This window comes from Pan troglodytes, chromosome 3 (assembly GCF_028858775.2).
Source record: "Pan troglodytes isolate AG18354 chromosome 3, NHGRI_mPanTro3-v2.0_pri, whole genome shotgun sequence".
In the NCBI taxonomy this organism is placed as follows: Eukaryota; Metazoa; Chordata; class Mammalia; order Primates; family Hominidae; genus Pan; species Pan troglodytes.
In genome coordinates, this window is record NC_072401.2 from 60,924,131 (window position 1) to 60,949,789 (window position 25,659).

Sequence of the window (25,659 nt, forward strand, 5' to 3'; positions counted from 1 at the left end):
GGGAAGGGAGAGAGGAAGAGAGGACACAGGGAAACTTACAGCAAAATTTTCATTGTTTATAGCTTTCTTGGGGAAGAAAACACATGCACAAATCCTGGTGTTAGGAATATTTTAAGCATTTATCTTCAATATTATTCATCCAGGATCGAAGTAAGTCCTCCTGCAGTAAATGAGTGAGTTTCATAGCTTTCTGAGTCCATACTTGACCCAGGAAGCCCAGCTGGCACCTCCTCTTTACATTACCCATCATATTAAAAAAGGCATATTCAAAGTTACCAAAACAACATGGTATTGGTATAAAAGCAGGCATGTAGATCAATGGAACAGAATAGAGAATCCAGAAATAAAGCCAAATACTTACAGCTAACTGATCTTTGACAAAGCAAACGAAAACACAAAGTGGGGAAATGACACCCTATTCAACAAATGGGGCTGAAATAATTGGCAGTCCACATGTAGAAGAATGAAACTGCATCTTTGTCTCTCACCTTATAAAAATCAACTCAGGATGGATCACATAATGAAATCTAAACCTTAAACAATAAAAAATTCTAGAAGGTAACATTTCAAAAACTCTTCTAGACATTGGGTTAGGTAAAAACATCATGACCAAAAATCCAAAAGCAAATGCAACTAAAACAAAGATAAACAGTTGTGATTTAATTAAACTAAAAGGCTTCTGCCAGCAAAAGAAATAATCAGTTGTGTAAACAGACAACTCACAGAGTAATCGAAAATATTCAGGAAGTATGCATCTGACAAAGGACAAATGTCCAGAATCTACAAAGAACTAAAACAAATCCACAAGAGAAAAACAAAACTGTTCAAAAAGTAGGCTAAGGTAATAAATAGACAATTCTTAAAAGAAGATATACAATTGGCCAACACGTATGAAAAAATACTCAACTTCACTAACTATCAGTAAAATGCAAATCAAAAGCACAATGCAATACTGAGAGGTGACAGCGTGCTGGCAGTCCTCAGAGCCCTCGCTTGCTTTCGGCACCTCCTCTGCCTGGGCTCCCACTTTGGTGGCACTTGAGGAGCCCTTCATCCCACCACTGCACTGTGGGAGCCCCTTTCTGGGCTGGCCAAGGCCAGAGCCGGCTCCCTCAGCTTGCAGGGAGGTGTGGAGGGAGAGGCGTGAGCGGGAACCAGGGCTGCCTGCAGCACTTGTGGGCCAGCGGGAGTTCCGGGTGGGCGTGGGCTTGGCCGGCCTCCCACTCGGAGCAGCCGGCCGGCCTTGCAGGCCCCGGGAAGTGAGGGGCTTAGCACCCGGGCCAGTGGCTGGGGAGGGTGTACTGGGTCCCCCAGCAGTGCCGGCCCACTGGCGCTGCGCTCGATTTCTCACGGGGCCTTAGCTGCCTTTCTGCGGGGCAGGGCTCGGGACCTGCAGCCCACCATGCCTGAGCTTCCCACCCCCACCATGGGCTCCTGTGTTGCCCAAGCCTCCCCTACGAGTGCAGCCCCCTGCTCAACGGCGCCCAGTCCCATCCACCATCCAAGGGCTGAGGAGTGCAAGCGCATGGCGCAGGACTGGCAGGCAGGCAGCTCCACCTGCGACCCAGGTGTGGGATCCACTGGGTGAAGCCAGCTGGGCTCCTGAGTCTGGTGGGGACGTGGAGAGCCTTTATGTCTAGCTCAGGGATTCTAAACACACCAATCAACACCCTGTGTTTAGCTCAAGGTTTGTGAGTGCACCAATCGACACTGTATCTAGCTGCTCTGGTGGGGCCTTGGAGAACCTTTATGTCTAGCTCAGGGATTGTAAATACACCAATCAGCACTCTGTATTTAGCTCAAGGTTTGTAAACACACCAACCAGCACCCTGTGTTTAGCTCAGTGTTTATGACTGCACCAGTCGACATTCTGTATCTAGCTGCTCTGGTGGGGCCTTGGAGAACCTGTGTGTCGAAACTCTGTATCTAACAAATCTGATGTGGACATGGAGAACCTTTGTATCTAGCTCAGGAATTGTAAACGCACCAATCAGCGCCCTGTCAAAACAGGCCACTCGGCTCTACCAATCAGCAGGATGTGGGTGGGGCCAGATAAGAGAATGAAATCTGGCTGCCCTAGCCGGCAGTGGCAACCCGCACCGGTCCCCTTCCACGCTGTGGAAGATTTGTTCTTTTGCTTTTTGCAATAAATCTTGCTACTGCTCACTCTTTGGGTCCACACTGCTTTTATGGGCTGTAACACTCACTGTGAAGGTCTGCAGCTTCACTCCTGAAGCCAGCAAAACCACGAGCCCACCGGGAGGAGTGAACAACTCCAGACACGCCACCTTAAGAGCTATAACACTCACCGCGAAGGTCTGCAGCTTCACTCCTGAGCCAGCAAGACCAAGAATCCACCAGAAGGAAGAAACCCCGAACACATCTGAACATCAGAAGGAACAAACTCCAGACGCGCCAGCTTAAAAGCTCTAACACTCACTGCGAGGGTCTGCGGCTTCATTCTTGAAGTCAGTGAGACCAAGAACCCACCAATTCCAGACACAATACCACTATACTCCTGCAAGAATGGCCTAATTTAAAAATCCAAAAGTAATACAATGTTGGCATGGATGTGGAAAAAAGGGGACAGTTTTATGCTGCTGTGGGAATGCAAACTAGTACAAATACTGTGAAAAACCATATGAAGATTCCTATAAGAACTAAAAGTAGAAGTACCATTTGATCCAGCAATCCCACTACTGTGTATCTTCCCAGAAGAAAAGTTTTATATGAAAAAGACCCATGTGCATACATGTTTACAACAGCACTATTAGCAATTTTAAAAATATGGAACCAGCCTAAACGCCCATCAACCAACAGGTGGATAAAGAAAATGTGATATATATATATACACACACACATAGACATACACAAGTATATACACACATATACATACTATATATATACACCATGGAATACTACTAAGCCATAAAAAGAAACAAAGCAATGGCATTAACAGCAACTTGTAAGGAGTGGGAGAGCATTATTCTAAGTGAAGTAATTCAGCAATAGAAAACTGAACATCATAAATTCTCACTTATAAGTGGGAGCTAAGCTATGAGCATGCAAAGGCACAAGAAAAATATAATAGGCTCTCAGGATTCAGAGGGGAGGGTGGGAGGGGGTAAGGGATACAAGATTATATACATTGAGTGCAGGGTACACTGCTCACATGATATGTGCACCAAAACCTCAGAAATTACCACTGAAGAACTTATCCATTTAATCAAACACCACCTGTTCCCAAATAACTATTGAAATTATTAAAAATATGAGAATAAAGTCAACCAGATGAATATTTTTAAATATCTAGAAAAAATAGAATTGGCTCATGAAACCAAAGACGTTACAAAATAGTTCAATTTTACAGTAGGAAGAAGGTAAGAGTTGCTGTATTTCTAATTCCCCATAATTTCCACTGAGAAATGACTTAAGCTCTAAAACAGTAAACATTTGGCCATAAATTTTAGGAAAAATATGAGAATAAAGCTGCATGCATTATAAAAGCCAAGCAATACTACTCATCTTAAAATATCAAAAGGAAGAGAGACTTTCTGTACAATTTAACTATGTAATAGTTTCTTTAGCAGCAGTTAAAACAATACAATCCTGTTCAAAATGAAACAAAATTATTCTGAGTATGTGCAAAAGAGTACTGATACTGTCAGTGGACTTCTTAATGTTCTTGTGTTTATGTACAATGTGTGAAATATAGTTAAGCTGAGTAAATTTTTTTGTGAGTATACTGTGAATTAGAACAACAAATTTCAATATAAGTTCAACAAATTTCAATACGAGCTCATACGGCTTTATATTATTTTTTATTTTCCCTAGTGTTTTCTTCATTGCCACAAAATATTTCTAACCATGAACTGGGTGGTAAATCTCTGAAAAACAAATTTTTATTTGACAAAGTAAATTTTGAAAAGATTGTTTTTTCTTTTTTTTTTTTTGTCTCAGGAAGAAAGAAATCTTGCATCACAATCTTTCTTGCTGGAATAAACTGAAGTAGTCTCATCTATCAGGTTTTCCAGCTTCAAATCTCAGATATAACTAATCATTTTTTCCCTTCTTTGCTTTTCTAGCAAACTTCCAGAAACAAAACAGACAACATTTTGTGACGATAAATATCACAGCTGCCACACAGGCCAGCAGGAACCCAATCACGTCCAAAGAGTGGTACTGGAACCAGGTGAGGTCGTGGGCTGCAACCCGAAGGTGTTTAGCTCCTTTGTGGCGCATGACAAATTCAATCCAGAAGACTGCTCGATCCAGGGGCTTCACTGGTTGATCATGTTGAATTCTTGATAATTTCATAACATTCTCTTTATATCTGAAAGATAAAAATAAAGACACTAATGTAGCAGGAAGAGTTACAGACAAAACCCCTCAGACACCAAGTTAAAGAAGGAAGGGTTTTATTCAGCTGGGAGCATCGGCAAGACTCCTCTCTCAAGAGCTGAACTCCCTGAGTGAGCAATTCCTGTCCCTTTTAAGGGCTCACAACTCTAAGGGGGTCTGCGTGAGAGGGTCATGATCAATTGAGCAAGCAGTGGGTACATAACTGGGGGCTGCATGCACCAGTAATCAGAATGGAACAGAACAGGACAGGGATTTTTACAATGCTTTTCCATACAATGTCTGGAATCTGTAGATAACATAACTGGTTAGGTCAGGGGTCGATCCTTAACTATCAGGCGCAGGGTGTGGCACTGGGCTGTCTGCTTGTGGATTTCATTTCTGCCTTTTAGTTTTTACTTCTTTCTTTGGAGGCAGAAATTGGGCATAAGATGATATGAAGCATGGTCTCCTCCCTTACTAACACTGAAAGTAAGTTAATTTGCCTGTCCATATAAAGTTTATGAAAGGCTTTTAAAGGGCCAAATAATTCAAAATAAATGTCAAAGAATTGACATCGAATTTGTGTATTTTAATTTGAGTCATCATAGAAAGTTTGGCTTTTAAATTGGACTTCTCTCATTGAGAAATATTTTTAAAGTAGAAATTGCATGTTAGCTGAGAAAGTTAATTTTTTTGAAGCAGAGAAAATATAAGGCATTTTTAATTTGTTTTTAATTGTTTAATTTTAAGTTTTGGAGGGTACATATTAAGTGTATATATTTATGAGGTATATGAGATGTTTTGATACAATATGAAATAATCACATCATGGAAAATAGGATATTCATCCCTTAAGCATTTATCCTTTGTATTATGAACAATCTAATTACACTCTTAGTTCTCAAACAGACATATGGAGGACGTGCTCAACATCATGAGCCCTTTTAAGTGCTATGAGAAAGATCGTGAAAATGCAACATGAGAATTATCATCTCTAAGTTCCGAAAAAGTAATTGTGTCATGGTGAGTGACGTGCCTCATAGCTAGTCACTTTGCTTCTACATTACTCTTTTGTCTCCTACTCTTTCCCACCCTGTAGCCAGAACGATTTTTTCAATTAGAGTCAGTTTAAAGGATTCCCCTGATTAAGACTTTTGCCTGGCTTCTCATTATTTTTAGAATAAAATCCAACTCTGTTATTTGGTCTACAGAACCCTACATTTTTAGACACGGGCAAGCTCTTTTCCTAACACTTTTCCCCTGCACACTGTCTTCTAGATTGGCCTTCTATTTTTCTTTAAGCTCCCAAAGGTGTTCTCATCTTAGCACCTTACACATTTTTTCCCCTCTCTCCCGCTCTTGGAGTATTCTCTCTTGCTACAACCCAAGGCATGCTTCTCTCCCTTCTTGTGGCATCCTTCTAATGTTACCTCTAAGAGAGGCTTTTACTGGCCACATTATGATGGAACCACTAGGATTTTCTCTATTTTCTGTGCTTATTTTGCTATTTGATTCCTAGAATTTTAAAATGCATTGTATATCTCATAAAATAAACATTTAAATATTAAATACAAAAGATAAATATTCATACACTAAGTGAATAGTTAAAAAATGTAAGATCATCTTGAACATTATCTTGAGGTGAAGATATCGATTTACCTACTGTTCAGATTGTGGTATAGCATATCACAACCTGCCTAGAATAACTCTCTTTTTCTGAACCATTTAGTCACCACTTTTGTTCACCAACTAAGGATTAGCCTGACTTCGAATAGCATACATTAGTTTGCTTGTTTATGTAATTGAATTATATAATGCGTACTCATTAGTGTCTTTTATTAATGTAGCAGTTGTTGGGTAATTCCATTGCTGTGTAGTATTCTGTTGATTGATAAAGCACAGATTATGTCTTCATTTTATGATTAATAGATATTTGGGTTGCTAACAATTTTTGGACAGTATTGATAATTCTGTCATAAATATTCTTCTATATGGTATTAGATTTATTTATACATGTCTGTTGGGTATATAACTGGGAGTAGAATTGTTGAGATAAAAGTGGAGACATAGTTGTGATTCACCTCTTGATCTCTAAAATTTAAAGATATGTTAGTTATAGTTTTTATAACCTCCCTTACTTCCACTATGGCTGGATCATATAGTCTTTATGATATTGAACCTTATTATATGTACTAAATCTTGATTTATTGCCCACCACATATCACTTCAGATAACTATTCGACATGCTCTAGGAAAATGTGTCTTCAAGTTGATATATATGATACATATATGTTTATTGTGTGTGTATGTATGTGCATTTGTATCATTTTACATTATAAGATTCCATTTGTTAATTGTGTTCTTCAAATGTTTTATGTCTTTACTAATTACTTGCTCTTTTCTAAAGTCTGTTTAGATTGAGTGAAAGTATTTGTATAATCATATTTAAATCTACCAATTTGCTTTATATATTTTTTTCTATTTGTCCAAGCTGGTTTGTGTTCTTTTTTAATTATTTCCTATCTTCTTTAAAGGTATTTTTATCATTCATTATCCTTCTTTTTTTGTGATAAAGTATTTTTCAAGTATTCCTTTAGATGATACCCTGCTTATATAAAAAAAACATTATTGATAGTAGCTATAAATGCTGAATTGATGGTAGCTGGACTCCACAAGGAATTTTGCACATTGATATCTTTGGGTTTGAAAAAATCAATTATTAAAAATTTAACTTCAAATTATATTTTTTGTGCTTCAAAGACCAACATCAAAAAGTAAAATTTAGTGCACCCAGAGTGGGACAAAATATTTACAAGTTATATATCTGACATGACCCATAATATATAAATAGTTCTTAAACTTAATAAGACAAATAGCAAAGTTTAAAAATGTTCCAAGGATTGGATAGACTGTTTTCAAAGAAGATATATGAATGATCAGTAGGCACGTATGAAGATTCTCAACACCTTTAGCCGTAATGAAAATGCAATCCAAGACCAGGATGAGAGATCATTTTACACCCACTAAGAAGGCTGTAACAAAAAGTCAGGGAATAACAGGTTTGGCAAAAGTATGGAGGAATTGGAACCATGTTGTACTGCTGGTGGTAGTCATGAATGAAACAAGTACTTTGGAAGACAGTTTAGCAGTTCTTCATAAACATACAGTTCCCACATGAAGCAGCAATTCCACTTATAGTATCAACCCTAAAGAAAGGAAAACATGTTTATGCAAAAACATGTGTAGCAATCTTCCTAATAGCCACAATTGAAAACAATCAAAAGGCCAATGAACTGATAAGTGAACAACTAAAATATGACATATCTTTACTAAAAAATATTAAACTGCTATAAAAAGAAATGAAGTATTAAAACACACAACAACATGAATGAAACTAAAACCAGAAAAAAAAAACAGCAAAAAATTAGGCTAGGTGAAATGTCATTTCACAACACCCTAAACTGTATGATTCCATTCATATGAAATATCTAAAGAGAATAATCTATAGAGAAAGGAAACAAATTAGTTAGACCAGGGCTAAGCGGTCATAAGAAATGACTTCTGTGTCATTGCAGTTTCTTTTGTGTTGATAAAAATGTTCTAAAATTATGTAATAGTGATGGCTTCATGGCTCTGTAAACATACTAAATATATTTGGATTTTATAACATAAACAGGAGGGTTTTATGCTATCAAAATTAAATCTCATTTTCAAGTCTGTTACAATAATGATAATAATAAAAGCTAATTTTTCAGCAAGAAAATGGTTATACTCTGAGGCATTTTAGATATCTAATTAAAATATTTTATTATATTATTTCAGGTTTATTCTTCCTTTCTTCTATGGATTAATTATGTCAAATTTTTAAGAAATGTATTTTTTGTATTATCTATATCCTTTTAAAATTATTTTTGTGTAGAAAATTGTTTCACTAACTGGCTATTCTTTAGATGTATGTGTTTCAAATTCAATTTTTAAATAACTTATAAAAATAAAAGCAGATTTCAGATTGGTTAAATCATTTAAATTCTTTCAAAATTAGTCTCTTATAAAAAGGATGAAACTCACACTCACTATTGACAAGAGAAGCTATCTGTAAATACCACCTAGTGAAAAATATTGTTCTACTCACGAAGGATCATTAATTACTGTCTTCAATGCATTCAGCAAGTCTGTACTCGACATTGTGTTGAAGTCCACTCTAACAGCTGCTCCCCTGGCCTTCATGTGAGCAATGTTATCAGGTTGATCGGCAAACAATGGAATCCCCACCATAGGGATCCCATGGTAGATTGCCTCGTAGATGCCATTGGCTCCACCATGAGTTATAAAAGCTCTGGTCTTTGGATGACCTAGGATTGGATGAATTTTAGCAAAATTATTCATAGGAATAAAATGAGATGCACAATGAAAGGTTCTGAAAGTGACAGTGTTTTCCAGCTAAAACACTGAACTAAATTAAAATTGTGTTTCAGACTTCGGAGGAAAAAACACGTACTTGTACTGGGTACATGTAACTGAAGGCTATACGGTGTGTGTGACTTCAGACTGCAAAACAATACAAGATTTCCAGTTGAGCTAATGAAAAATTGCATTCTAGATTTTAAAAATGTGCAAAAAAGAAGACAGCAAAGAGATGGGCATGAAGTGAACTCTTATTTTAAGTGCAGTCACAGAGTGTGATATATGGGGTGGGCAAGGCAGCAGGCAGTGGTTTGGTGGTGGTGCTAGGATTGAGGAAGGACAGGTCACACTTCATCGTGAAATGTATCATCACTGTATGATTAAGATTAGCAGTTTAATTCTTCAGAAAATACAGAGTCACTGGTGATAGAAGAGCTATTATTTTTAGTGGCATTTCAAATAACCCTGTGGGAGAGGAAAAAAACAGGTGTAAAGTTGCAGAAATAGGAGACAGAGAGACAGCCCAGGAAGTTATTGAAAAATTTTGTGAGATATAATAACACCTGAAATAAAGATTCCCCCGATTCAGACTATAAAGAATGTGGGTGTATATCGTAAAATGCCAAAAATTATAATGTATTCTTTCTCCCTTAAGACTGGAAAATCAATATAAAGAAGTTACATTTTGTTTTTCCTTAACAAATATTCAATAAGCTTGTTTCATGATGAACTATTAACACTGTAATGTGCTGTTACTAATATATTCAGTATTTGTTCACCAGAGTCTTACCTAGAAGGTCATTCTGGGGTATCCACTTGTAGAGCCGAGTATTGAGACCTAAGGTATCTGGTTTATTCCCATCAAATCTCCACAGAACCTGTTACAATAAAGAAAATATTGTATTCCATGAGTGGAATTCAAAAGTTATAGAATGTGAGAACTGTATAAAGAGTAGGAATGAGATCAAGGGATGTTAGTAAATAAGAACTACTCAAAGACTAATGTAAATAGAATACTCACATTAATTTTCTCAACTTTTATAATTAGTTAGGTATATAAGGAAATCATGATTTTCCAAAATAGTACCTTAGAAAAAATCAGATTATCAATGAAAATTTCAAACATTTAAAAAATTGTTACACCTTTTAAAAGAAAACCTACGTGTGGCCAACCATCATGTGAAAAAAAAAAAAAGAAAAAAGCTTAACATCATTAGAGAAATGCAAATCAAAACCATAATGAGATAGCATCTCACACCAGTCAGAATGGCTATTATTAAAAACTCAAAAAATATCATGATACTGGTGAGGTAGTATAGAAAAGGAATGCTTATACTCTGTTGGTTGGAATGTAAGTTAGTTCAACCATTGTGGAAGACTGGCGATTCCTCAAAAACCTAGAGGTAAAAATACCATGAAACCCAGCAATCCCATTACTGGGTATATAACCAACGGACTATAAATGGTTCTTTTATAAAGACCCATGCACAGGTGTATTAATTGCAGTACTTTTCACAATAGCAACGACATGGAATCAACCTAAATGCCCATTGATTATGGGCTGAATAGAGAAAATATGGTACATATACACTACAGAATATCATGCAGTCATAAAAAAGAACAAAATTATGTATTTTGCAGGGATATGGATGGAGCTGGAGGCCATTATCCTTAGCAAACTAACAAAGGGATGGAAATATAAATATGGCATGTCCTCACTTATAAGTGGAAGGTGAAAGATGAGAACATGTGGACAAATAGACAGGAACAACATACACTGTGGTGTATTGGAGGGTGGAGGGTGGGAGGATCAGGAAAAATAATTAACTGATTTTAGCCTTAATATCTGGGTGATGAAACGATCAGTACAATAACCCCCCCATGACACAAGTTTACCTATGTAAAAAAACTACACATGTCCCCTTGAACGTAAAATAAAAGTTACAAATAAAAGTTAAATTAATTTTTTTAAATTAAAAATATTCTAAAAATGTATAAAAATTTTAGCTATTCCTTATAATTCTAGTGTAAAAAATAGTAACAATTTTGTAATGACCTGCGTGCTTATTTTGTTTTATGTATTTTATATTAGTTTTCATTTTCCAAATTTAATTTTAATGTATTCATTTCTTTTTGAGTAATTTGGGAAGTAGTTCACATGTATCTACTTGTGTGTAGGTTGTTATATTAGAGCCTGTTGTCCTTTGATTGACAAAATAGCAAGTCCATAAATAAGCTACTTATAAGAAATAGATTAATGCTGCAAAGGTTTTATGTATAACTTCATTGGAATTATAAATTATCAAGCACTACTTCCAAAATAAATTTCAGGTGGTTATTTTTGACACAAATTCAGAGTATTATCAGTATTTCTAATTTTGGATATTTTTCAGCATAGAAATGAAGAATCTGTTGGTGTCATGAATAAAAACACAGCTGTTGAATAAACTCAAAATTGTATCTTGCTGAATTTGGTTAACTGATTATTAACACTGAGACAACGTGCTACAAAGCTTTGACAATAGTGATTAACATGTTCTGCTATAGCCAAGACATTTTATGTTTAAGTTACTAATTTTGAAACTCCCAAGCAATCCTCATAAACTCAACAATAATTTACAGTGTTTAACTTTTATTTGCTACATCAGTGTTAAAGTAACTCAGGTTTCAGCAAAAGTTGGAAGAGGTCATTACAAGAAAGCTTTATCAGGCAGGAAATTAAAAAGTCATTCACAAATACACAAAGGTCACTGGCTTATTCTATATAAAAGATAATAAATTTCTACTATGTTTTATAGAGGGGGCATCTGAAGTTGTTTCTGTGCCTGGCCTCCTTCTGTTTGACTCCCTTCTATATTTCCTTCTGCTTCCTCCATTTGGAGGAGTTGTTAATCTGATAGTGCAGAGTCCTTGTGGGGCCACATTTTATACTGCACAGGGTCCACCTTCAGGGCAGGATCCATCTCCACCCTTTCATCTTCCTGCTTCAGACATTGGCTGGGCGCAGTCCAGCAGGGCAGGCTGCTTTTTCTCTTTCTCTAAATCTATCTGGCTATGTGGGTACTTGGGATAGTTGTCTGTCAGCCTAGGCTGTTCTGTCTCTGAATAGTACCCTGAACATTACCCAGATACACCTCTTCCAAAATGTACAGGAAGTACAAGAGGCTGGATTACATGCCAAGACTAAATTGCATGATGCATGTCAGACTTTTTGAAATACCTGCTATTGTTATTGTGGTAGTGAAGTTACCCATTAAAATGTAACTTTTTCTGATAACACCTGTAGTGTGTACAGTGCCCTAAGGAATTCTTAAACAAAAGGGTCAAATGACAGGGGCAGAATTTGGTGATATCTCTTACCTGACCCCAATATCATGGTAATACCAAAACTTCACCTACATTTCTTGAATAAATTTATTCTTGATCATACTATTAATGCCAAATTTATTATCAATGAAAAACACCCTCTGTATTATTTTAGCATCGTTAATGTATATTTTTGATTTTGAACTAATATCTGAGAAAATTATTGCTTTCCCAACAGCTAAATTTTTAGGCAGGAAGTTTCTTTTTTTTAATTTGTCATATCCATAAAGTTTATTTTAAAAAATGTAAAACACTAACCATACGGGAATATTTATTAATATACTTAAAAAGTTTGTTCCCTATGTTGAAGTAAAATACATTAGCAATATCTTCCAGACTCCATCTTTATAAAAATAAGACTTCTAGATACTGAAATATACTACAATAGAATCTACAGTTTACATTTGTTTTGAGAGGGAGTCTCGCCCTGTTGCCCAGGCTGGAGTGCAATGGTGTGATCTTGGCTCACTGCAACCTCTGCCTCCCAGGTTCAAGTGATTCTCCTGCCCCAGCCTCCCGAGTAGCTGTGATCACAGGTGTGTGCCAACATGCCTGTGTAATTTTTTCTATTTTCAGTAGAGACGGGTTTCACCATGTTGGCCAAGCTGGTCTCGAACTTCTGACCTTGTGATCCGCCTGCCTCGGCCTCCGAAAATACTGGGATTACAGGCGTGAGCTACCGTGCCTGGCTTATAGTTTACACTTTTAATCACAGGATTGGAATTCATTCTCCTTATTCCCCTACTCCCCACATGTGTTGGTTATTATTCCTAAATTAATAACATTCAATCATGTTATACTAGCACAGATCCTTAAACAGAGAATATACCGCATAACTACTAACAGAGCCAATCTTCTCCATTTGTTGTCACGTGTTTTATACAAGCATTTGACTTAAAGTGCAAACAGAAATACTACATCCCATAATCGTAAACATTCACCAAGAGCTTCCAGAGTACAATAAGTAATAGAGGTGACCCAAGAGTCAGTCAAGTGTTCTTCACTCATTGGATACTGCTGAGATTAGGAAAACTGTTTTGAAGCTAATTATCAAAAATTTTACTTGTATTTCTAAAAGGACGCAGTTCTGGATATATGTTTTTTGTGAAAACACCTGAAAGTCATTCTAAAGACTACATTAAGCACCATTTTCACTTAACTGAAATATATTGAGTTAAATTCAGCAGTAGGTATGAGTGTTAATATCAGAAATTAAAAATAACTGTGGGTCTCCAGTTGCCTTTTGTGAATACATATGGAGTACTGAGTTCCCACTGATGCTAATAGGAACCACTCATGCATACCAAGGGTAGTAACTCCTCCAGGGCCACATGCAACCCCTAAGTCTGAGGCACAACTATTACTTCTGTCGGTGGATGCTATACAAGCATATTTAAGGCTATATTCAGCTATGAAGAGTTCAATCTACTCTTTAATATTCTTTCTATGTAGATCACATACACAATTCAAAATTTTATGGACAGGAGGTGAGAAGTCTCCAAACACTTTTTAAATACCTTTCTCCATACAATTTCTTGTCAGCATATTTACATAGGGGAATGTTCATACTTAACACCATTTAAAAAAAAATGCAACCACAATTTTCAAAATTCTCATAGTTTCTCCAAGATTATCCTTGTTCTAATTTTTCAACTTTTGGTCAACTTCACATTTATCAGAAGTTTCTATAATTGGATTACCTCAAACTTTAACAGCCTCTTTCAGTAGTTTTCCACACCAGTAAGGCACTTCATCTTACCTTTTGTGGGATCTGGGCAAGGGCTGATGCAATTACGTTGGCCCTTTCTTCTGTCATGTTACTGACCATTGACCCCAGAGAAAACACCACAACACCATTTTCTCCAGAGCTCTGTACAAAGTCTTCCATTTCCTGTGAAGAAAGAATTTGCTTCATCACCAAAGAGTATTAGCACAGCGGGCACTACCGAAAGAATTGGTGCAAATTACTAAAGAGAGAAAATCAAGTATTTTGAGGAATTATTGGAGTAAATAATATTTTTTAACTGACCCAATCACTCAGTTTTTTTGCAAGTAGATGTATAATAAGAGATAGGTGGATGCTGTTAAGGATATTTGTGTAAATATGTGTGTATGTGTATGTATTTGTGTGTATGTGTGTAAGGGAGAAAAGAAATGGAGCTATTACATTGTTGTCAGGGAGATAATGTTAAAAATATTATACACAGACTCTTCTCTTACAATACTAAAGTTACTAATATAGGTTCTTAGAAAGCGGGACCACTCAGCTTTAATTCTATATTGTTGTTCTACTAAATCCCTTGTGTTTATTTCAGGCAGGTTTTCTGTAGAATTCTCTTAGTTGGAAGCCGTTAGTGGTTTACTTCCCTAACTATGAGCTCTGAGGATAAGCTACTCACAGTTGGGATAATTTTATATCTACATTTATGTTTCTCTACAATGCTTTATACTTCACTTAAAGTTTGTCAGAGTTTTCTGGTAGTTTTTCAAAAACTAAAAAAAAATAAAATAAATAAAAGCTGGTGGTTAAGAACCGCTGACATTCTGGAGTCTGGTAATGTAATTTGGAATTTCTATGAATTAGTCCAGGAGTCTCATTTATCATACAGAATTGTATATAGTTACATAGTTGAATGATCATATTTTTCAGGTGATTCTTTAGGTGGAATAACTTTTCCCTGAAATCACACTGTTAAATTGATGTGCTATTTATAACTGCATGTGAGGAACTCTCATCATCACTTTGTTGTGTCTCAGAGGCAGCACTTGCACCAGAATAGAAGAGGCCACCAGGCCTTTCTGCAGGGGAGATCTTGTCTCTTTTTTGAGTAGCTCACACACACCACGTAACATTCCTAGTGAAGATGTGCTTGGCTGCAATCGATTGAGAATTATTCTGACTTGCGTTCTCCAATATATGCCGATGTTTAAATTTAAATACTTTCAGATTTAATGATTGGGGTAAAACTTTTCCTAACTGTTCTTCACAAAACAAAGAAAAAAAAGTCCAAATGTTAACTCTGCAGACCACATATTACAGAGTGTTTTTTAAAATATGATTTTTAATCTTAACATGAGAGTCATTGTACTGCTATTCCAGGTAGTACTTGGGGCATCTAGGTATTGCGTGTGATTGCAGTTGCCTGTAGCCATATTTAATGTAACTGGTGTTCAGTGTTTCATCTCACTAGCTTGATGCCCAGAGCCTTATTTATCCACCCAGTGTTGAAGGAATCGAGCTTCTTTACAGATTCATCACTGATATGGACTGGTTGTTTCTTCTTCTGTGATAACATAATAAAAATAATATAAGATTAATGTAAGAAATTTTATAAAAGCATGAAAAAAATTTTTTTAAATAAAATTTTTCTAAAATTTTTATGTTGTGATATTATTTATGTAAAATATATTTTTTCATCATGGCTTTTGTCCTATTTACATAGCTCAATGTACACATGTGACACTTATTTAGATAATTTTAATCTTATTGTGTATACATTTTCCTCCTGCAAAAACTTGTCATCTTGTTATATTTATCATTTTCTAACTCACTTTATTTGTATTATGGCTGACAGCGTAGTTGAATATTTCATTGATAAAATTATTGTAATGCTATTGTATGCACATAGTATAAGTTTTTAATCATTCCTTCATTTAAGATGTTGGATTACTTCCAATGTTAATTTTATGAATATTTTCCATAACGTTTAATAGGTACACCTTGATTAATTTTTTTCTCTGTATGATTTCACGTGAATATATTATAAAACTAATAGCAATATTCATTTTTAAAACACCTGATACATTTTGTCAAGTGTCTTATTCTCTTATAAGAAATTATCTTAGAATTTAATATTTAATTGAAATGAAAGCAACCTGGGTTAGCAATTATTTTACATAATAAACGAAGAACCGGTTTCACAACCATTGACTTGCATTCAAATCTTTCTGCAAGTTAATAACAACAGCTAGTAGTAGTAATTATCACTATTTTAGTACTAGTCATCCCTTTTCTTGTCCTTCTACACCTCGTATTCTCTTCCCCCTCCTACTGACACTATCAGTTTTTCCCTTAGTATGGGTGGGGAAATTTTTCAAGAGTAGGGTAGGGTGGCATAGATTTTTCACTAGTCTTACCTCAGCTTTTGTCTCTTGAGAAAGTTATCATATAAAGCCCATACAATTTTCATTCAACATAGATATTGAGTTTTAACAGTGGAATAAAATTTCAGTTTTATGTAGACAAAAATGATCTTTTAAGAGATTAAACAATAACGTAACAAAGAATGCTTGCTTTGTACATATGTCTTAAAAGTGTGATATTAATTTAAAATATATGAGTTTATTGTGTTCCTTCATAAAAAATATAATCTTATATGCTGACAGAATTCTCTGGAATCTAAACTAAGGGCGCCATTCAGATACAAGTGGTATAAATTATTTGTGCTTTATTATACATGCATTGTTCATTATCTCTGTGCTTCTCTGTCAGGCAGCTATGATGTTGAGACGAGTTGCCATAGGAAGCTTTAATAAGTTGCTTGTCATATGGCAAAAATCATCTGCTCTCATGGGGTATGTTTATGCTGTAATATGTAAATCTCTGGGGTCTCAATGAAGAATGATTTAAATGCTTTAGTAAGATCAAGTGAACACTAAGTTTGTCTGCAAATATTAAAGGAACACATTTCTATTGTTGAGGAAGTGTTTTACGCTGCAATACTGGTGAAGATCCTTATTACCTATGGTAGAATTTTAGAATTTCAAGTAGCTCATCTTACTGTCAAAACTGATATGTCTACTTTTAATCAAGTCCACAGGGTATCTGTCAACTATGACTCTGCAAGAGAATATAATTTTGATGTACTGAACAATCTGGTTCTATTAAATGAAGAATGATATCTCAAGTGACCGGCACATGTTAAGTAATTAGTAGTATTAGTAATAATAACAAAATAGCCATAATTCCAAAATTAATAATATTTCTGAGTCACTGACTATATTCCAGAGACACTTTAAGCGTTTTGTCTGTGTTAATATTTTTCCACTCAACACAATATGAAGTTGCCACTATTTTTGTAAATGTGGGCATAATGATTTCTATCAACTTTCTAGTCGACTTTTCCATCATCTGCTACCTGAATCCTGCAAAATTTCCTGAATGGTTGGCTCTTTACAGTCTGGCCCTCCTGCAATTTAATCCATTGAATATCTTGAAAGCTCTCCTTGAAAAAGAGAATCTTTTCATATATTTTTATTTCTTAATCTTTTTAGTAGTTTTTCAATGTGCTTAATAAATATTTCAACTCCTAATACGTATCTGGCTGTAATTTGCCTCTCACCATCATCCGAGTCTTAGTCTCTCCCTGCAAACTAAACTTGAGGACTTGAGAACTGTCCTGACCACTTTACCTGCTGCTTTTTTTTTTTTTTGTCTGTCTCTCCCCGTCTTTCTTTTACCTATTCCTGCATATTGTTCAGCTCTCATCTTACTAATCAGTGACTGCAGGATACTTTCTATTATCTCCACTGATGCTTTCTTGGTATTGGGTTTTTCCTTCAGATAATAGTTTTTATATAATTTTTATTACTTGCACATATTCTATCTTTTGAAGTAGAATGTAAGGTATGTGGGGACAGAAACTGTGTCTATTTTTTTCTCTGAAAATTCTGCACTTACCTGTGTTTTGTGCTAATCCCTTTGTAAATATTATTTGATTGGATGACCAATACCTTCTTAGGTATTGTATAATGAAGACTTTAATTTAACCAACCCTATTTTCAAAGTCTCCTTAGTATTCCTCTCTATTTGTAATACTCATAAAACTCATATATGTGTGATGGTATTAACGTGTACATGAGTTTCTAATTGGTATCTGCTTTACCCCACCCATTTCCCATCTTTCTTTCAGTGTAAGTCAAACACTCTGAAAGAAGACTATAGAATCACTTCTACTGAAAATTCAAAGCCAACAAAATAAAACCAACAAAAGTATGTTTACCTTAGGCAGGGGTTTGGCAGGTTTGCAGTGGAGTCCTCCAACAAAATCAACATTTGGTAAGAGTGGATATGGAAACTGAAAATTCCAGGAGTTTCGAATAAGCCATACGTCAGCTTTCCCCATTGTCTCAGATAATGTAGTGGGTCTTCCTGACAGGAATAGAAAAAAAAAAAGGTGGATGACACAAGATAATTACTTTAGGTAAATTTCTGAAAGGGGTTAGAATAATGTAGGCAAAAATGTAGGCAAATATCTGTGCTTTGAAAAATATACACACATATTCATATATAGATATAATTTAATTTTATGTATTACATATTTTGCCCACGTGTATTTATAAGAAAGACAAAGTAGTAGGAGAATTGTGAGGTTAAGCTACATCTCTAATGTCGCATCAGTATGCTCATAATCATAAACAATTATTAAAATGAGCCATAGAAAGTTAAACAGAAAATTTCTTTTCTCGTGAAGCTTCAATAGTAGCATACGGACATTTAAACAACTCTTTGAGCTCCATAATCAATTAATTCTACTCTACCCATAAAAATAATTTTCTAAGAAATAGTCTAGTTTACACAACTCATTAAGCTGATTCTTTTATCTTTGGTTCAAGTGAACTATGGACTATGTTGAGAGTATGGCTGAAATCCTTGTACCAACTACTCTTTTAGATTCAAGCTAAGATCTTAATAATATTTTTAAGTAAATATATTTGTACATTATAGCTAGAAATTTTTGAGAAATTATTGAAATAAAAATTTGTACTCAACCTTAATTTGTCTCATATGTTCTAATAAAGAGACATAGTTTCAAAAAACGATGTAGATATAACAACCTTCACACTTCAACAAGATGATTGGACTTTAAATTAATGATTTCCAATTCTTTCGTGAAAAAGTATAGAAACATTAGAAACTTCAAATTGCCCTTATTGATTTTTGCATCTGAGGTATAGACATTATCTCTCTTTACTGTGAAGGAAACCTTCTGGTAATATGGGAACATCTTTTGATTTCTAAATAAGAAAACAAGTTTACAAGAAAAAAAAATTTCTGCAGATATATAGATAGTTGTAGAAAAATGTGTAACTACTCATTCTAAATCTATGCATTCAGTAAGAAGTTATTTGATGGATTTTACTGTTTTTAAGATGTAAAACAATGTATAGTAAAACAGATGTGTAATTGCTTAAGGTCTTAGATGCACTAATGTATAGGTTTATGATTTCCTGGGGTGTTCTGTGTGAGTGATGGCCACAGTGTTTTAACTGACCCTGTAATTTAAGCTTTTCTATAATATTTGTGAGATTAATAGATCATCTTGTATTTTTGTTTTATAAATTCACTTACCAAAACCCCACTACCCTGACTTTATGGCTTTATATAAGCTCCGCTTCAAAGACACAAATAAGTTAGAGCTTCATGTTATCGATTGAAAAAAATACTTACCTAGAACTTCACTATAAAACTGATCCCACTTCTTCATGTCAAATATTTCGAACCAAAAGTCAAAGTAAAGCACATAGATCATATTTTTTACCCTCTCCATGAAAGTCATTTGATCAGTTAATTCTGACATAACAACAGGTACATAGGAAGGAGGGAAAATAAATCCTCCACTATGCTTTTCAAAAGTGTAGCCAGGAGAGAAGCTGAGACTGTACACAAAGGGTATGTTAAATAGCTCAGCCAGCAGCTCACTACAGGGAAAAATAGCATCTGCAAAAATGACGTCAAATCTTGACTCTTGTACTTTTTTCATAAATTTCTTATTTGAAACTACATCTTTACAGAACTTTCTAGTTATGTCACCAAATAGTGACATGATTTCCTGTACTTGTGAAAAATATAACCAAAATGTGTCTTTTGGAAGGTCTGACCATCTCTTAATCTGTTGCATGATGAAATTCTCCAACTCAGTTTTAGTTACAGATGTGGGATAAATTTCAATTTTAAGAGCGGATGAGTTGTTAGGATCAAAAAGAATGGAAGCTGAAGATGCCAGTACAGTCACCTCATGACCTCTCTGAATAAGCTCATCCAGGATTGTCTTTATATTCATCCAATGGCTATATTCTGCTGCCCACACCAGCACCTTTCCACAATTCCCAGAGCTAAAGCAAAAGCTCAGTTGTATTAGCAAAATTACTGAAGTCCATTTCACAGACATCCTGGTGCAATGCAATGCTTGTTTTCCAGTTGCTGTTCCTTTCTGTCATTTCTCATGGTTATGTCCAAAGATAAATTAGCCAAGAAGTTAAAATGTAACCCTTATAAGTCAAAGTACATACAATATCATTAAATCAACAGTCTGAGCATGTGGATGGCAAGGAGACAAATGAAGGTAAATGATCTGTTCACACAGATGTGATTAATTTCCCTTTTATGTTTATGAGTGCTATCCTTCAGCTAATATCAAGGATCTTGTATGGACATGCCATCTGTCTTATGCAATATATTTTAGAAGAGTGTCCAGAACAGTAGCAGTGACAGATCCTGTTTCTGCAGTCCATTTGACACAAAACTAAAGATAAAATGACTAAACATGGTCCACATATTTTTGTAAACTTTGTTGACATGTAATTTAAATATCATACTATTTATCAATTATTGTGTAAAATTTAATGTTTCATAGTATATTCACAGAATTGTGCATCTACCATAACAATCAGTTGGAGAGCCCTTTTATCTCCCCAAAATAAGACCTATAGTCCTTAGCCTTTTTCTCTCCACCCCTAGTTTCTGCATTTCCCCTGTCCTAGGTAATTGCTAATTGAATTTCTATCTCTATAGATTTGCCTATTCTGAACAATTTTTAATGCATAGAATTATACAATATGTGGTATTTTGTGACTGGCTTCTTTTATGTAACATAATATTTTAAAGGTTCATTTATGATATAGCGTATACATGTTGATTCTTACAACCATCATGTAAGATATTGAGAGTTTCAAGATGACACTATCTTTATAAACTTTGTTAAAGTAATCAAAGATAAAGAAAGAAAAAGAGAAAAGTAAACCAAGCTTGTAGTACATTCAGCATTAATCATTAGGTTAGCTTGTTCTCTGACTCACTTCCTCACAGTTATTTGGCTGTTGTCCTAGAATTATGCAGACCCTGTTACAAGACTATAGTTCCTCTTAATTCTTCTATAAATATTAACTTAAACATTATGAAATGATCAACTTTCCTTTTGAGGTATTCCTTCAGGTCCAGCATACTGCTAAAACTACTGACTTCACTGATGCCAGCTGATCTAGAGGACCCCACAAGGAACTGACTCAGCAAATAATGTAGTTTCTTGTTCTGATGACTTTACCCTATTACCCTGACTAATCAATTACCAAATTTTCCAGCCCATCACCATCTATGATCTCCTTAAAACCTCCAGCCCAGAACTCCTTGAAGAGCTGGATTTGGGGTTCTCTTCTTATCTCCTTGCTCAGTGCCCTGCAATTATTAAACTCCTTCTTTGCTGCCAAATCTGACGTCTCAGTGTAATTGGCTATTATTGGACAGTAAGCATATGAAACTGTTGGTCCTATAACAAAACTTTAATGGAATCAGTAACTGCAAATATAATAAAACTAGAAAGATAACTATAATTAGAAGTGGAACTTAATGATGTAACAGAATTGATGAAATCTCATGATAAAACAAATAAGTGAGGAGTTACTACTTTTGGAAGAGCAAAGAAACTTGTTTTCTGAGATGGAATCTACTCCTGGTGAAGATGTTATGAACATTGTTGAATGACAACAGGAGATTTAGAATATTACTTAAACTTACTTTATAAAGCAGCATTAGAGTTTGAGAGGATTAATTCCAATTTTGAAAGAAGATCTTCTATGGGTAAAATGCTATCTGACAGCGTTGCATGCTAAAAATATCTTTTGTGAAAGGGTGGGTTAATGTATGTGGCAAATGCCATTGTTGTCTTATTTTTAAGAAATTGCCACAGCCATGCCAACTACTAGCGGCCACCACCAAAATGAGTTAGCAACCATCAACATTGATGTGAGAATCTTCATCAACAAAAGTTGCACTGACTGAAGACTCAGATGATCATTAGCACTTTTTAGCAATTAAGTGTTTTTAAATTAAGGCATGTATTTTTTTAGACTTAATATTATTGCAGACTTAATATACTATAGCATTGTGTAAACATAACTTTTTATATGCCTTAGAAACCAAAACAAATTGTGTGATTTGCTTCATTGCAATATTTGCTTTATTGTAGTATTCTAGAACCAAATCTGCAACATCTCAGAAGTATGCCTTGTATTAGTGAAAACACTTAATATGAGATATACTCTAAAAATATTTTAAGCTGGAGGAGTGGCCAGGATGACCGACCGGAAGTAGGTAATATGCATGGCTCTCACAAAGATGAACAGAAGGGGTGAGAAAATACAACCCCTTCAACTGAAACATGCGGGCACTCGCATTGGGACTATTTAAGGAAACAACTTGATCCACAGAGAATGAAGAAAAGTAAGGCAGGATGACTGCCAACCTGGCAGCAACACAGAACCAAGGAAAATTTCCTCACCCAGGGAAGTGGTGAGTGAATGTGCTACCCCAAGTAACATGCTTCTTTCACAGATTTTTGTAACCCTCAGGTCACAAGATCCCCTCATGAACCCACTTAACCAGGTCTTCAGTCTGACACACAAAGGTATGTGGAGTCTCAGCAGAGCAGCCACTCAGGCACGTGTAGAGACGTGATGCCTTTAGATACTCTGGCTTTCAGGGCTTCCTGGCAAAAGTAGCTGTAGCTCTTGCAAAGTGGAAGATTAGAATTGCAAAGTGGGAGGCTGAATTCAGGGGGCTGAGCAGTGACAGTCTGCGGGCCCCATTTTCACAGCACCTCACAGGATAAGATCCACTGGCTTGGAATTTCAACCAGCGGTGATAGCAGTGTTGGGCCTCCCTGGAATGGAACTCTCAGCCGCGTGGGGTGGGCCACCATCTTTGCTGTTTGTGCAACTTAGCTGTTCTGGCATTTGAGCTTTGGAGCATCCAAATCGACCACAGAAGGAAGGAATTCCCCAGCACAACACAGCTACTCTACCAAAACATGGCCAGACTGCTTCTTCAAGTAGGTTGCAGATCCTGTTCCACCTCACTGGGTGGGACCTCCCAACGGGGGACTCCAGTCATTTCCACCATTGTTCTTAGGCCCGCAGAGATTTGAAAACTCCCTGGGACAGAGCTCACAGAGATATGGGCCGCCATCTTTGCTGTTTGGGTGACTTAGCAATTCCAGCCTGTGGGCTTTGGAGATTATGTATGACAAACCATATGTCTTCCAAATCTTCCAAAGTATTAATATTGTTTTTTTTTTTTTTTTTTTTTTTTTCTGGGGTGGGGGTATTGTTTTTGGCATGACTCTTAACAAGTATCAAGAAAAATGGTTAACTGACTCTAAAGAAAGTGTAACTATTTTAAGAAATGTATTACTTCTATTCCCAATTAGATTTTGATTATTCTTTCACTGGTATCACTGTTAGAGTTTTGCATGTAGGATAGCTATATAAAAATGTATTATTTATATTTACATAGATTTCATTTAACTCTCTTCTATTTATTTTGATAACTCATTTAAAATAAAAGACACTTATCTAATGCCTCACTATAAAATGATTACCAAAAATGAAAGTCATAATCCTGGATACAAAAGGTAAAGAAAACTTATATTTTTCATATTTTATGTTTTATATTTTACTTTTTATATTTTATATTTTACTTTTTCCAGAAAGGTCACTCTGTCTGTTAGTCCTACGATGTGCACAGGTACATAGGAAGGTGGAGCTAGAAGTTTCCTGAAGCATCACTCCCTGTTGCATCCTAAGTGTGAGCACAAAAGGGACTGCAAGCAACTCAGCCACTAGCTCCCCAGAGAAAATTATAGGGTCAGTAAACCATTACTCTGTAATGATTCATTTCCTGCAGCTGCTTCATGAGTGCCTGACTGTAGACAACACTCACATAGTGGTTTAAAAATTCCACCCAATTCAATTAAAGAATATATTTAGTTTTACCTTCGATTACCAGATGATAAGCCAGGAAAGATACTGAGAACTGGGTCTACAAGCCAAATATAGTGGCTCAACCTGTAATCCCAGAACTTTGGGAGGCAAGATGAGAGGATCATTTAAGGCCAAGAGTTTGAGACCAGCCTGGGTAACATAACAAGACCTACTCAGTACAAACATTTTACAAAAAAATTGACCAGGTGTGCTGGGGTGTGCCTACAGTCCTAGCTACTTGGGAGGCTTTGGTGGGGAGGATCACTTGAGCCTGAGAGTTCGAGGCTGAAGCAAGCCATGATTGCACTTTAGCCTGGGTGACAGAGCAAGACCTTGTCTCAAATAGAAAATAAAAGAAAATAATAAGCTAGGTCAAAAAATTCATCATTTGAATTCTCAAGATTATCTTTGTCATGTGCCACATGGACCTCCTTGAAGTTCAATGAAGAAGGCTTCTTGTAGTCAATGAGAAAAGCCTGTAGTAAGTAAACATTGTTACTTTGTGGCCCCTTTCTATGAGTTTATCTGGAATGTTTTTGACATTAAGCTAATGGCTCATGTCACAAGGCCAACCAGGACTTTCCCACAGAATGCACAACCAGCACAGCAGAGCTGCAGGTGCAGAATACTTGAAGCCCACTTCTCAGAAACTGTGATGGTAGCTCCCAGACGCACTGCTCACAGAGATTAAGAGTTTACAGGGCTCCGAATTGAAATAAATATACACAGATGTTAAAAATTAAATATTAAATATGAAAGGCCACTCTTTATTTTGAAACTTGATGTTTATTATGGGAATCAAAAAATGATGTATCCAGAAAAATTTGTTCCAACCTTTAAAAAATAAAAATACATGAAATATAACTGTACTAATCTATATTTTCAATGACAGAAAAAAAAAAACCAAAATCTTTAAAGTTTCTAATTCACACAAAACACAAACATACACACACTTTCTTTCATTCCACACAAAACCCAAAGGTACAAGGTGGTTTTGGAAAACAAATATTTTACATTGCTTCACCTATGTGGACCCCGACTAATTAGCTGATAATACATTGAATAGCTATAATATAAAGACTATTTTGATATGAATCACATGAGTAATACAGGATGTGTTTAGAGTTCCAGAGAAAAAACACAAGTACTTCTACATGAAATAATTAGAAAAACTTAATTAGGCAGGTAACATGATATGAGATGAAAGCTTTGATTGGACCTAGGCAGTGTGTGGTAAAGAAGGGATTTTCCAATAAAGAACAGAATGAGTAAAGGTCATGGATATATGAAGAGCATCCCAATGTGTATGGATCACAGAGAAAGTTGAGGGCAAGCTATTTAAAAAGACAGTTAATTTGGAATGAAGACCTTAGGCAGTCTTAATTTTCTTACTATGGATTTGGATTTTAATACATGACCAAAATTTACTTACACAACTTTTAAAAAATGACAGTTATGAAATCAAGATTTTCCTTTAGCAAGCAACTGTGTCGACTAATATTGGCATGTAAAG

At 35.6% G+C, this 25,659-nt stretch overlaps 1 protein-coding gene across 1 annotated transcript; it reads right to left on the bottom strand.

Moving 5' to 3' along the window:
- Positions 1–3,802: 3,802 nt before the first annotated feature.
- Positions 3,803–20,337, bottom strand: UGT2B7 (UDP glucuronosyltransferase family 2 member B7). The gene is made up of 6 exons (XM_526600.9): positions 19,561–20,337; positions 18,113–18,261; positions 13,870–14,001; positions 9,535–9,622; positions 8,473–8,692; positions 3,803–4,333 (listed from the first exon to the last, which is right to left on the bottom strand). The coding sequence occupies exons 1-6, from the start codon at positions 20,279–20,281 to the stop codon at positions 4,054–4,056; spliced, it is 1,590 nt and encodes a 529-aa protein (XP_526600.2). The 5' UTR covers positions 20,282–20,337; the 3' UTR covers positions 3,803–4,053.
- Between the last annotated feature and the right edge of the window lie 5,322 nt (positions 20,338–25,659).